This window comes from Oenanthe melanoleuca, chromosome Z (genome assembly GCF_029582105.1).
Source record: "Oenanthe melanoleuca isolate GR-GAL-2019-014 chromosome Z, OMel1.0, whole genome shotgun sequence".
NCBI lineage: Eukaryota > Metazoa > Chordata > Aves > Passeriformes > Muscicapidae > Oenanthe > Oenanthe melanoleuca.
The window spans coordinates 57,859,864-57,875,178 of record NC_079362.1 but is presented as its reverse complement, the minus strand read 5'-3'; the positions used below and the strand labels follow the sequence as shown (position 1 = coordinate 57,875,178).

At 37.5% G+C, this 15,315-nt stretch overlaps 1 protein-coding gene across 1 annotated transcript in view; it reads right to left on the bottom strand.

Annotated features, from left to right (window-relative positions):
- PDE4D (phosphodiesterase 4D) overlaps nt 1-13,696 on the bottom strand; it is a 353,290-nt gene extending 339,594 nt beyond the window's left edge. Inside the window, exon 1 of the mRNA XM_056513777.1 lies at nt 13,160-13,696. Within this exon, the coding sequence (XP_056369752.1) occupies nt 13,160-13,530 (371 nt within the window). The 5' untranslated portion in view covers nt 13,531-13,696. The remainder of the gene's footprint in view (nt 1-13,159) is intronic.
- Between the last annotated feature and the right edge of the window lie 1,619 nt (nt 13,697-15,315).

Genomic DNA, 15,315 nt, shown 5'->3' with positions numbered 1-15,315 from the left:
AGCTGGGGCAGAGTCTGGAGCACCAGTGATGTGAGGAGCAGCTGAGGGGGCTGGGGCTGTTTATCCTGGAGAAAAGGAGGCTCAGGGGAGACCTTATCACTCTCTACAGCTGCCTGAAAGAAGGACGTAGCCAGGTTGGTACTGGCCTGTTCTCCTAGGTGGCAAGGGAGAGGACAAGAGGAAATTATTTGGATATTAGTAGATAATTTTTCACCAAAAGAGTTGTCAAGCATTGTAACCCTTGCCCAGGGAAGTGGCTGAGTCACATCTCTAGAGGTTTTTAAAAGACATGTAGATGTGGCCTTTGGGGACATGGTTTAGTGATGGACTTGGCAGTGGTGGACTAGTAGTTGGACTCAACAATATTAAAGGCCTTTTCCAATCTAAACAAATCTATAATAAAAATGCAACACTAAAAATTCTCTGGACTTGATCCAGATCCTTTCAAATCCACCAAAATAACATAATCACTGCAGCAGATTTTATTAATGTGGATTTTTGGAATTACTGAAAAAGCAGTTATTTTAACTACACTTTTCCGAAATACTTTTTAAAGTTTAGAACAGCATTATAGAAATGAAATTATCTTCTTTAAAATACATAAAATTAAATAAAATTAAATTAAATAGGGTGAACCAATTTAATAATATATAAATGACAAAAAGAGACACTAAGTGTGTTGAAGATGATAATCACAAGTGAAATTAAAGCTGAAAAATCCAGCTGGGAAATTAAGTATTTTGAAAGTAATTTATTTTTTAATCTCTGTTAACATACTTAATGTTAATATGATCCATGGTATAAACTAAAAAAGCTATGTAAGTCCTAGACAAAATAATTTCTTAGAAGCAAGGAAACAGGTATAGGCTGAATACACAATTGGTTAATCATCATTATTACCTAGAATAAAAGATAGTAAAGCAGAATTCAACATTTCCAAACTATTCAATATCAATCAGTTTTGTATGTTTTAATTTCTGCTCAAGACATGCAATTTTACAAGTATATAATGCTAAGAACTTTGAGAACAGAATGTTAACATTACCTTAGTCTGTCTTTAGGCCTATTTTTTCATGCTGTGGTATACATATTCACAAACAGATTCAATATTCTTACAGTGTTCTCATATGGGGTTGATCAGGGGGACGTATATCCTTTCTTACAGGCAACAAACTACAAAAGTAGGGATCAGATACTGAAGAACAGGTCTGCTGTATTGAAATCTTTGCACTTGTGAAACCAGCAGAAGGCACAGGACGTCTTGGCATCTTTTATTAATTTTTATACTGAAAACGGCATGTTCTACTCTACAAATCACCACTCACTTTAAACTTATTTTGGCAAACAAGTTATTCCAGGGAGTTTTAAATTATTACTTGTTAAGTTTTTAATACATGAAGTTCATATTGAGATATTCATTATGAATTTTCATTGATCACTTTAATTTAAAGTTGTGGGATTTTTTTCCATCTATATATATATATATGGTTTTGTTTTGGGTTTTGTTTTGTTTTTTTTTATTTCTGAGCAGCAAATTAGGGCAAAACTGGAGAATCAAATATCTGGAAATAAATTTAAATAATTTAATAAATTAAATAAAAATTCACACTGCAGTACATTTGAGCTAGAGTCAGAGTGGTGGTAAATTGCTACTAGAATTGTTACTTGATATCCCACATTTAAAACGTGTTCAGTCCATCATATCACATTGCTAATGGCTCTAAAACCTGCTGTCACAGAGAAGCATCTTGAAAAAGCATTCACTTTCTTACCTGAATAAAACTATACAGCTAAAAAGTGTTAGAACCATTTGAATTGTGTATTTCATAGCTCTGAGTCCCCTTTTTATTTTGGTGAGAAGGGCAAACAAGTGATAAAGCTGGTTTTGCAATGCTAAGGGTCATATTAAGCCAAAAGTACTTTAGTTCTAACAGGAGCGGTTTTTTCCTTAGAAATAAACTTGTAAAGACACCAATGCTTTGGCACCTCTTGGCATTTTCACATCTCTGTTGTAAAGTCTAAAGGGACAAAGTTTACTGAAATTTGGACTTCAATTAATTTATTACACATGGCTCTTGGAAGGGGAATTAGACATGGAAGCAGATGTGTTTATTTTTCACTATCTGGAACATGGTAATAATGCATTACCTTAAACTTAATGCAAAGTATATAAAAGCAAGAATTTAGATGATTAAGTTCTGTAATTTAAAATAAATTGGCATCTACTTAAGTGTAATTTTTCAGCTAATATCCAATTTATGCACCAGTAAAAATTTTTGAATATCATATATTCTGAGGACAGAAAATACATGTGTTTCAATCCGCTCATTTCTCCAATTTTCTGTGCCAGTATAATTTCCTAGTTAATTCAGTTTTTTTACCACCATCTCACACTGTTTTTTTTTTCTTTGACCTGTGTTTCAAATTACACATCAACTTTCCTTACTCTTACTAAGGGCAGCTATAAATTTAACAAAAGACGGGTTTTTTAAATAGAGAGAAAATCAACTTCTTTAATTTGCTTTTTGGGCGCCAAGGTTTTCTAAAACAATACAAAAAATTTTTGCCATATCTGAAAATTTTCTTCTTTCTTGATCCAGTCATTAATTTTTTAACCACATTTCTTCTCATTAAAAGTTAAATAGGTCTAAAAAGATTTAATGTACATTCTGGACAAGTGTATAGAGGACATTTACAGCTGAAATTTTGCTGATATAATTTTGCTTCTGAGTGTGATCCATGTAAGAATTAGTCAGTTGTTTCCATTCATTGGATTATGCTATATTGCTGCATTATTTAATAGACATAGGAATTTCACAATGAATAATTTAATTATTTGCTTTGTATTTCACCCCACGAAAAGAGCCACTTCAAGTTACTTCCTTAGTTTGTTTCCTCTGAGTATGCATTTCCTGCATTTGTATTACAGTAACACTTCTACTACTATAGCATCAATGTTTGCCTGTTATTGCTTTATTCTAGCTGTTTACAGACTAGTAAAAGTTGCATCAAAAGTTTCAGCAATCTAATAGGGCACCCTATAGACCCTGTATTACATGTCACTTGATGTAACTAAAGCTGTTGAGATTATAGGCATTTTTCATGCTTCATGAACTCAAAGTACTTGATATCTATTTGGGGATTTGCAAGAACACACAACTGGTGGAAACTGTGGAACTTCAGCATTAGGTAGCAGTTTTATTGAAGAGCATTTCAGATTACTGTGCATTAAAAGCCATTTATGATAGACTACATTCATGCTGTTGGAAAAAAATCCATCATCAAACTAGGACAAATATACAGAGGCATATCTTGCAGGACACTTTATATATGTTCTTTGCACATCCAGCATAGTGCTGAAGGCTTGGAACAGTTTTGGACATGTTATATAATGAAAGGTGTGATGTAAAAATGGAATGAGTGTAGAAGAAAAGAACTACCAGATTAGACCACCAAAACTATGGGAATAAGAAAGAGAGAGAGAGAGAGAGACAGAGAGAGGAAATAAAGGGAAGGGAGGAAGGGAAGAAGAGAAGGAAGGAAGGAAGGAAGGAAGGAAGGAAGGAAGGAAGGAAGGAAGGAAGGAAGGAAGGAAGGAAGGAAAGAAAGAAAGAAAGAAAGAAAGAAAGAAAGAAAGAAAGAAAGAAAGAAAGAAAGAAAGAAAGAAAGAAAGAAAGAAAGAAAGAAAGAAAGAAAATCTGCAACAGGTATAGCTGATTCTGCTATGTGCTCTCTTCCAGCTATGAAATCTCTCTCATTTTTAGGATTCTAAGCCAATGAATGGATATTTTTGCCATCCAGTTTTAAAACTTCTATATAAAAGATCTGCTATGCCTTTAACAAAAAGTTATTTTGAAATACTGTATAACCTTTCCAAAAGAAAAATACAATGCTAATACAAAATCCTCCTTAATTCTATGAAATCTGATACTCTTCATGAGATCAACATGGTACTTCAGCTTATTTGTACTTTCCTAATGATATGTAGAGTTTCTGGCAGTATAAGGTGGGAGGAAAACTACTTTGCTCAGAACAATCTCCTGCCATACACTTAAACTGCTCCGTTAGCTACGCTAGGAAAATTTATATTTTCTAGCTGAACACCCCTCCTGTTACTGTTAGTAACTATTAGTTACAGTCATTAAGCATGACTGTAAATGTATTTATTTCCTAAGGAAAGACAACAAATCACTACAGAGATAGATTGACAGAAGCTAGTGAGAACACTGGCCAAAAAATGGTGAGACTTGCCAGACAATTTTAGTGAAGATTTAATGGTAGGCTCTGTTTCCTCAAAACAATTTCTATTTCTCTCTTCCCATATCTTTGTTTTGTAGTGTCCTCAGAATGTTACTAGTGGTCAATGTTAGCATTTCTTTAGCATTTTTGTAAGTCATACTAAAGGAAAATAGAAATTCAGGTAAACACCTGAGTAATTTGTATTTTTTGCTATTCAGTATTCCTTGCTCATTGATGAAAATAAAATAGATCTTCAGTGAAATTTTTATAATGTTAAACATCCCAGAGGCATTTTTCGGCTCACATATGAGAAAACCTATAAACAATGTAGATACATCAAAATACCTATCTTAACTGTAAACTGTTTTTATTCTCAGCCAAGCACAGATTATGCCTAAAAATTCCTAGAACATTGCTGCATAGAGAAATGGATTTGCTGATAATCAAAGTTTTATAAGGAGAAAGAGGGAAATTAAATGAGCATCAGTTCCTGGAGAACATATGCACATCCAGCCGCCCTTTATATCATTATCCTGTCACTGGATAGGGCATTACTAATGTTTTATTTGATGTTATCTCAAGTGTTTGAGAGAGATACACAGAGAGAGAGAAAGAGCAACCACAAGTGCGTCCACAAAAAAGCAACTCAAATCTGTGGTATTTTTTATTTGATATTATATCAGTGAGTAAAACTGCTCAATGGAATGTTTATCCTCCTTCCATATACTCTCTCACTATAGCATTTCTTTTCACTTCTATAAAAACTCCCTTCACTGTGTCTTGAGAACCTAACTTTCCCTTGCAATACTTGATGCTATTTCATTTCCTAAGTGGAGAGAAAAAATAAATTTAAAAAAAAAAAAAAAAAAAAAAAAAAGGAAGTTCATGAGTTTAACCTAAAATTATGTGTAGAGGTAATAATTGAAAATTGAAAAAGATAAATAACTAATTACCTTTCCAAAACAGTAAAGGTTATTTGAATGGCAGCTGCTCTGACTCTTATTACTTTTTATGATGAGCTTTTTATGATGTAAACAAGCATAAATGTGAAGGCATGCCAAAACACAGGTCAGAAAAACTGTAGTGATACTGAGTAATGATGATCCAATGGTGTCTCAGTTCCAGAATCAGACATGAAATTCTCATCCCTCTGTTATAACATATCCTAGAAAAGTTGGAAATATACCTTTGCCTCGTGAGCTCTGTCTTTAATGTAAATGTATTATTAATTGAACCCTTCTAACTTTAAATTTACACAGTTGGACTTAATTCTCTGTGACTGAATGGGTTTTGGTTGTGTTTGTATGTGTATGTTCAAATATACATCCAAATAACTCTTGGATGTTTTGAGGTTTTTATTATCCCTCCTCATATATGACCAAGCACTCATTTTATACTACTACTGTTTTGTATGAATGGTGCTCTATAACTTCGGTTCAGGAGGAATAACTAAACCAAGTTAAGCACTTATTACATATATTTGAAATTTTCTAGTGGCTTTTAAGTCCTGAAAGATGATAGGTTTCTGCACTTTTTCACCTCTAGATTTCTCCTGTTGCATGAGATGAGCTTATGAGAAGTTTTCTACACTGCACAGTTCAGAACAATGTACTTTTTTCCCAGGGAGGCTGAATTTTGAAACATCTTTTGGAAGAGGTTATAATGGCAATGGGAAAAAGAAAGTAAGCAATTGGGGGTTTCAAGATCCAGCTTACAATCTCCAATATTCATAGCATTGTGTCATATAATAACTGAAACCTTAAAATATTGGAAGTAACAGAAAGTCAAGCTCAGCAGTCAAAGGCATAGGTTCAAGTATTAGACCAGGGATTTTTGAATAAGGCTTGGTTTGCATTGTTTTAGTTTTTGGAATTACAAGGGTGCATGGATGGCCCAGAGAAAACCATTCTCATCATGCTTACTTTTCCTGTCTGGAGCTGTATATGGCCTTAGATCATCTTGGCCAAGCCAGGAGGGGAAAGAGTGGAAATATTCATAACATCTCTGAGAGATATTAAGTCCTAAACAAACTATCTGATTGGAAATCATGGTGGTATTTTCCTGTCTTTATTCTTCTTGAATATTCTTGCTGCTGAAATCTCTCCCTGAAATCAGAGAGAAAAGAAGATACATATCTCAGAAAAGGAGAGAGTCAGGAGATAGTCTATGCAAACTAATCTAGCAAAGGAATCAGTCATTCCTAGAATTGTGTATATAATAAATGGCACTTGAAAACAACACTAAGAGCACTAGACTTCCCAGTAGAGCTGTGAAATTCCTATTACACACTTGTGAGACTGCACCAAGGGAACTGTGCTACCTCCCTGATCAGAGAATGGATACAAAGAAGATGGAGCGAGACTCTTGGAAGTGCACAGTGATATGATGTGGACCCGAGTCAGAACATAGCAAATTCTGACTAGATACTGGAAAAGTGTTTTACCATGAAGTGGTCAAATCCTGCAACAATTTGTCTAGAGAGACTATAGAACCTCTTTTCCCAGGAATGTTCAAGTACTGAACTGAAATCAACACCACACTGGGAAATCTGCTCTCAATAGATATTCTCTGAGCAATGGTTTTATCAAGTGACTTACAGAGATCCTTTCCAACATAAATCATTCCATTATTCTATGATTGTGAAGTGCTATATATCCATTTTTCTCTTTGGCCCTTTCATATTTATTTGCATATACTAAGTTAATGGGTGGATTTGTCTAATTTATTCTTCTTTACTGGACTAAAAGATACTTTGCAACTTTGGCACAAGTACTGTCATGCAACAGTGTAATACAGACCTATTTAAAATAATTGTTAAGTAGCCAGGCACATAGGCACAATGGCTGAGCTAAGCAGTTAGTCTGATATTTCCACAGCAGGACACACTAAGTCTTTGGGAGCACACAGGAGACAGGACAGATACCTCTGAAAAGAATTTTGGGAATGAACAACAGTGGGACATGACAGCTATTATTCCCCTTCTGTAACCCTTGCTATATATAACTTAAGGCCTTTAAGCATCAAGGAGGAGATGCAGGTAACAGGATCAAAATAAGTATTAACAGAATTTAAAATCTTATCTATACACTTTCATTCCTATTAGCAAATGTTATTGTAATCTTGTCATCATTAAATATGCAAACTAAACATGCATTACTAAATCTAATTACTAATTAATGAATCTAGTTTCTTTAGATTACCAGAAGAGCTTTGGATTAGATCCTGAAATGGTGGCAGATCCACTCTATTACCAAAACACATCACCTGTTCTAAGAAATAACCTGTATTCTTGTTCATGAAGAAAAGGTCAAAGTTCATCTTTTCTGCTGAATACTTTATACTGACTATGGCAAAGGAACATTGACACTTTTCAGGCAAAGACCAACCTACTTTCAAATCACCCTATCAGCTGATACAGAGTCATGTTTGTTCAACACCCTTTTTCATGAAACCCTTGCCTTCCAGTAGCAAAGAATTCATTCTTGGAACACATCTATTGAGATAAACTATTTAGCAGTCAAATGGTTTTGCCTTATTCTCCTGTATGTGCCCAGCTTCCTCTCATGTTCATAGTTTTAACATGAATGTCACAGGTTTTCCTGCTATCTTCAAAGTCTTCTCTAAAGGAAGACTACAATGTAGTTAAAATTATTTAACTCTGTTTAAGATGACTGTTAAAGAAACCTACTAAAGTTCTTTTAGTGTTTTAGACAAAACTTCCATCTAAATGACTCTTCAGCTATGCACCTGGTGTCTCCACATGTTTAGAGCATCAGCTGAGCACCACTGACTCAACACCATGAGCTTGTGTATTCAATGGACACCTTCACTAATACTCAAGTAATATTGCTATATTAAAACCTATTTAATATAGGGATACATTAAACAGTCATGTTAATAATTTTAGGGTAGAATTCCATTGGCTACATCTTTAAGAAAAATTGTTTCAATCCTGATTATTTGCTGTTTGATTATGAAGAGATTGTCCTGTTAAATTATCAGGTGTACACTCATTAAATTAAGAAATCTGAACCATTCATTTTCAGCAATATTCATATTAAAATATATTTGAATATGTGAATTTTAAAAGCTCATATTTTTACAAGTTCCAACAGCATGAAAATTAATGCTACTCATATAGCTCAGGTCACACAACTCTAACAATCAGAAAATGTAAGCCTTGCACAACATGAAAATAACACCTTTAATAGTCACTTATTTAAAATATTGACAACATTATTTTCTTATTTAATTCATCTCTATGGAAAATTATAAAGAACAGTAACTCAGCAATGTTTACTAAGCTGTAAAATTTATTTGTCTTTGAGGAAGTGCTACCATATGCCAATTTTCTTAACATCCTGGGTGCCAGTACTATGTAGTAGTAAACAAAGCAATAATACACTGCCAGGCAAGTAAACAACAAAATTCTAAATTAGAAACTGTTACTAAATTCTGAGAATGTTAAGTTGGAAAACACTCTTCTTATTTTTCCTTTGTGTGGAAGTAGCTAAGACATTATAGATCAAGAGAAGCTTTCCAAACCAAACAGGAGGAAGGAATGGGGCTTAGGATGGAAAGAGGTATGTATTTTATTGGAGAACCAAACAGATTTGCAAAGACTCCATTATTTTTCCAGGGGCTCTATATGTAGCTACAAAGCCCAAGAGTTTAACTATCTAAACTATTAGAGTGGTATACAATATTCCAAACTTCAGGAAGTAGAGAAACTAATGCATAAGCCTCCTTTCTTCTCCTAATAGAGAATAAAGCCTCTGGGCAACTGAAATATTATACTGCATCCAATTTTGAGGGTTATTTTGGTTTATTAACTACTACTGAGTGGTATAAGGACAAGATTGACACCTTAAGAACAATAACCATACTTTAGAGCAATGTTCATACGTAAGCAATGCAGTAATGAATGCTACTTGGTCAGACCAGATCCCATACATGAAATGAAAAGAGGGCGAGTAGGTTTTTTTTGACAGCAACTAATTTTAATGGTCACTTATGAAAGCAGTTTTTTAAGCAGACAGCAATAGGGAACAAACACAAGGGTTACTGGATTGTAAAATCTAGTGTTGCCTCACCATTGTGTGGATGTTTACGTTTAAATACCGATGAAAAGTTGTTTTGGTGAAAAAGCCCAGACCAAAATAACACTTGAGATAAAATTTACAGAAGACCTATTGTAAAATAATAATTGTCTGGGAAACCTGACAAAAAAAAACTAAGAGACTAAGATGTATTTTAAGAATACAACATCCTGGGAAATTCCACTAGTGGAATTAGGACTGATGGTGTTTGTTCTCCAATTTTTCCAGTTAGAAATTTCAGTAGTGAGAAATAGAACATAGAAAGATGATATGATAAGATGATTTAATTGACATATGACTAAAGGCCTTTAAAAATGCTAAGGTGGGAGTTTTTTTAAACAACTAAGCTTTGTATATAGACCATGTAATAGTGCTAGTTATGTGTGAAGAGGTAACTGATATTTTTAAGACAACCAGAATAGCTTCGTTAATTACACGGAATATTTTGTATTATTGACTGGAAAATTATTTGAGTTGAAGTATTTATTTCCCAATTCCACTACTACTATTTATTATTACATGGTACTTTTTATTTTATGATCTAAAAATTCACTTTAGCATGAACCTGTTTCTTTTTTTCTTTTACATAAGAGAAAATATGATCAGAGAGAGATTAAATGACTCGCGCAAGACCACACAGTAAACAACTGGCAAAAACCCTCAGATCACAGATAATCTCAGTCATCATCTTGACTATCCTGCTTTTTGTACAGCTCTTGTGTATATTAATTCAAAGCACTTACCTTCTCACTTAAAAGAGCAGAAATAATCTTGACTTTTAGCAAAATACATTAGCCGATGATCCTGATATATCCTTCTGTGTAATGAAATGCTACTGTGTTCCTTGAAGGAACTACAGTACTGTTCTAGATAAGTTGAGTGCAAAGTTAGTGATAGTCATGAAGAGACAGAGAAAGCATTGGAATGATTATAATCAGTACTTAATGGCACAAACTACAAGCACATAGTGTTTTTCAACTAATTCAGTTTAGAACATTTGCTAGTTGACTTTGTCTTTTAAATGTTAATTTTCTTCAGTTCGAATAATAAAGATGTAATAGCCAGCTCTAACTCAAATTTTAACATATGTAATTTCTCCTCATTTTTTGGAAAAACTGTAACTGCTGCATATTTTTAAGTTCTCTACCAAACTTAAAACAGAAAATACTTCAAAGTTGTATAATTGGCTTATTAGGTGTCCTCGATGATTTTCATTGAGGTTTTCAGAATTGTGATACATTTAGAGTGAAACAAAATAAATTCCAGAAAAACAATTATACAGATTTTTTTTTTTCACATTTGAGACATCAGTGTATAATATTACCCCTATCTTGTGATGCATTTTCCATACTTTTATACACAATTTTGCCCAGTTCTCGACAGAGTAATTTGAGGTCTTCTGAAATACAAGCTTGTCACCTTACATCATAATGAATCCATAGGAATCCATTCAGAAATGTTCTTCTGAGAACAGTTTAAACAAGGGAGAAATATAAAAATGTCTAAATATGAAAAGTGAGCTGCAATACTTCTAAAACGACAGGTGTCTTTCACAAAAATATTGGGGGTTTTTGCAAGTCACTGCTTTTACAAGAATACTAAAAAAGATATTTGCTTTTTATGCAAAAAAAAAAGGGGAAAAAAGAAGAAATTGACTGAAACCTTTAAGTGAAAGTCTTGGAAAGACTACCTTTTTTCTGATATTTCTTGAACATAAAGCAATTTGTTACAGTTTGCTTTGTGTTTCCATAATATAGTTGTTTGCTTCATTCAAGATGTTTTACTGTGATTATTTTAAGAAAGTCATTTGATTATATTCAACTTCTTTACTCTGCTTTGCTTTACTGCTTCCAAAAGGGAAGCATATCTGAATGAAGCCTTTTTACTAATCCCATAAAATTAAAATAAAATTCAGTAACCTCAGCTAAGCAGCATATCTTGTCAAAACAATATTTTTGTGTTAATAAATAGAATGAAGGCATAAAAAACAAAAATACTTTTCATGCTGAATTTTTAATTCCTATTTACCTAGGTGTCATATGAACTGTAATTTAAAATGGCCCTGAAATCCTAATAAAAGAAATAGTACGTGTACTCTCCTTTTCCATCTTGACTTAGTATCCTCTCAAAAATTAATTACTTAAGGAATAATGTTGAATATATTCAAGCCAACCATTATGATTTATAAAAAGTAAACTTTTCTGCAATTAGAAAACAGAAATTCAGCAGTCAGTCCTAAAGGTCAAAAATACTAGACCCCTAGAGGTTTTTTTATATAAAAGAAACAGATATATATTGAAAAAAAGCTTTAAATTGAACGTTTGTTAATTTTTGAAGCTTACTGTTTTTTCTTTAAAATCTTACATGCTGAAAAATTTAACATAATTAACTTCAGACAAGCTTGAGTTCACAGAAGTGATACAAATGTGTAGCAACAGAACGGCTTCTCAAAAAACAGAGATATTAAAAGACATATTTAAAGATTACTTATTTAAAAATACAGTTCTAATTTACAATTTATGAATCTCTTATTTCCTAATTATATATGAAGTGGAAATGAAGTTACTGTTAGGTAGAAATAGAGCTAACACTGCCAGAGAATATTCAAGTATGTCTTTTTCAGATTTATGGCCAAGACTCCATAATAAAGAATGCGGTGTGCACCACAGAAACACACAAAGCAATCTTCGTTCAGATAGGATTCTATTATTTATTCATCAAGCATATCACGCTATAAACATCTCATTATCCAGGAAATCAAAAATCTACATAGTACCTCAATATCAAGTATTGTCCCTCTGCCCACCATTCTCTCCATAAATCCTTTATTCACAATGTCTACTTAAAATTCAAGTGCAAGCGTGTGTCTTTCTTATAAAAGGAAGTGGTTCCAGCTACTGAAAATGAAGTCCGAATAATAAATTAATTCTTAAGATACAGTATCTTTCTGATTTTGACAGAGAATTTGATTTTAAAATAGATGCCTGTTACAGCCATCAAGGGTAAAATAGGCATTGGTAATCTACACACTGAAAAATAAATCCACAGCTCATTTAAAAGGGAACAATAGACTAGTAGATGACGGAGTCCTCCCTCTGGCTAAGAAACCATTAGCCTATTTTCTCAACTAAGCCCATTCAAACTAACAGGACCCTAACCCTGGATTTGCCAGACCGTCTCCCACCCCCCAGAGCTCTCATTATTTTAACTTTGAGAGACCATCACACGAACTGCGTCCCGCCCTCCCGCCCGGCAGCAGCGCTGAGGCTCGCGGGGAGCGCGGGCAGCCGGAGCGAGGCGGGGCAGGCGGGGCGGCGGCGGAGCGGCGCCGGGAGCAGGGACAGCGCGGGCCCGCTCCCGCCCGCTCCCGCTCCCGCTCCCGCCCGCTCCCGCTCCAGTTCCCGCTCCCGCCCGCTCCCGCTCCCGCTCCCGCTCCGCGCCGGCACAGACGCCGGCCCGCTCCCACCCACGTGTTTCGCGGCCGCTTTTCCACCCACAGACAGGCGTGTACGGGACGAGGCGGCGCCGCCTGTGCCCTGGTCACTCCCGCTTCAGGCGAGCCCTGACCGGGGGTTCCTTGCAGCGTCCCAGGCCGGGGTCCCCGGCACGGCAGCGCAGCTCGAGCCCACCTCCCTTTCGGAGCCTCCGCCACCCAGAGTGCCCCTTCCTCATCGCTGCCGCCGGGGGAAGGGAGGCCGGTCGGACGGGGGTCCCGCGGTGCCCAGCCCTCAGCTGAATCCCGTCCCCGCGGCCCCCTCACGGCGCCCCTCCGCCGCACCCCCACACGCGCGGCCGGAGCGTTTGGCCAAGCCCTCTCCTACCGTCTGAGTCCCTGGAAGGAGGAGGGCCAGGACATCCGTGATTTTTTCAAGCCGGGCCGGTGGCCGGTCTCCACGGCGTAGGAGGCGCGGTCCATGGCTTGGCAGTAGAGGTACCGCTCCGTGTCGGAGTAGCCGCGGTGCCTGACGCGAGCCCCGGCCAGGCATCGGCCCCGCGACACTGGAGACGGCGGCGGCTGCCCGGGGTGCTGCTGGTGCTGGAGGAACTGGTGCTGCCGCAGCTGCGGTGGGTAGTGCTGATCTTGCCGCCACAGATGCTTGGGGGCTTTGAGACCCCCGCTACCGTCGCTGCCGCCGTCGCTGGCGCTGCCGCCGGGCATCGCGGACAAGCCGCTGCCGCTCTCTGCCTCCATGCTGCCGGCGGTCGGGCCGCGCCGGGCGGGCGGGCAGGGGCGGCGGCTGCAGCCTTCCTGCGGGCAGCGGCGAGGAAACTGTGCTGAAAAGTTGGACAGCTCCTGCCGCGCCACCCCTCGCCCGAGTGTGGGAGCGGCTGGGGCAGCCGCGCCGCCGGGTCTTGACTGCTCCGCGGGAGGGGAGGCGGGGAGAGGGGGAGGAGGGGGAGGAGGAGAGGAGGGGCCGGCATCCCGCTCGGAAATATTTAAAGCCAGGCTGGAGCGCGGGCGGGGAGAGCAGACCCGCCAGGGGGCTGTGGTCAGGGAGCGGAGAGCTCTGGGGTGCGCAGGACGTGAGGGAGGCGAGACGAGGATGCCGGCAGGGCGCGGGGGGGGAACGGGACCGGGAGTGAATGCGGAGGGGCTCGGCGCCGCTGATGCTGCAGCCCTCCTCTCCTGAGGTGTACCTCTCCCTCCCTGAGGCCGTGGCTGCTGGCCGGACAGGACTCCCTCCAGAGGGACTCACTGCCGGGCGATGGCAGGTGTCAAAGTTGCTCACGCCTCTGTTCGCCGAGAACTTTGAGGTGGGTTAAAAATGGGTTCTAACTCCTTTAATTCTCCCTCCCGCCACCCCTTATTGCCTATATCGTGCTTCCAGTTCACATCAGGTTCAGAAATCGTGTTTCCCAACTTAAAACCTTCCACTGGTTTTGTCTTCGCCGATGAGTAAGCTCTCTCCACACAAGGAGTAAGACTGGCTACAAATCAAGGCGAGGAAGGTTTAATTATAGCGATGCTGAGCCTACTGCTACAGAGAAGCTTTTATATGACATACCGCTTGCTCCAGGACATTATAACTGCCGCGGGAAAAAATTATTTAAAATCTACAGAACAGTAAAGTGTTCATACTAAAATAATCTTTTTAATTAGTTTTGCATTTCAAATTATTTTCTGCTCACATACAACCGGTAATTCAAACTGGAAGTGAATTGCGCTTTATTAAGCTTCTCTTTTTTTTTTTTTTTTTTTGGACCTTCTCTTCTGTTTGCCAGAGTATCAGTACTAAGAAAGAAAGCATTGCAAAAATGTCTCCTACAGTATCTTCACAAAAACATGCATTTTCTTCTAATCAATGTTCTTCTACTCATTAGAATGTTTTGATTAGCTTCATGCACAACTTCTACTTCCTCAGACATAAAACTGGTATTGCCAATCCTTTTCCCTTTCCATCACAGATCTGCAATTATTTTAATCCTCATATATCTTTCTCTGAGCTTAATTTATTATTAATGCAAAAGTACTCTTTATTGTGTTGATGTGTTTTTTCTGTTGTCCATCTTAAAAGTCTGCATTCCTTTCTAAACATACAGTGCTCTTAAAATTAAGATTCACCCTCCAAATACATACATACAAGATTTTGTTGGGCAAAACTCCCAGTCTGTGTTTCTTTGAGCCATGAGTTGCTAGATAATCATGGTAATCATAAACCATCCCTTCAAGTTTTCTCTCCTACTCTAAAAAACTGTTAGTTTCAATAAAATATCTCCCAGAAAATAATAAATTGAAATAATTATTATAAGTACCAGAAAAGAGCCAAAGTCGTAGTTCCATTGAAGGAAACTCAAGCTTGAGCTCACGTTTATCAAGTTCTAAGTCTCCTGCTATTTATCCAGACATTTAAGACTATTTCCAAGCCAGACATCTTAGATGCTACCATTTTCCCAGCTGTTTCATGCTATTTCGACAGAATGTACAGGAGACAAAAGTGGGACAACAAAAAGAGAATACACTCAAAATGTGACAATG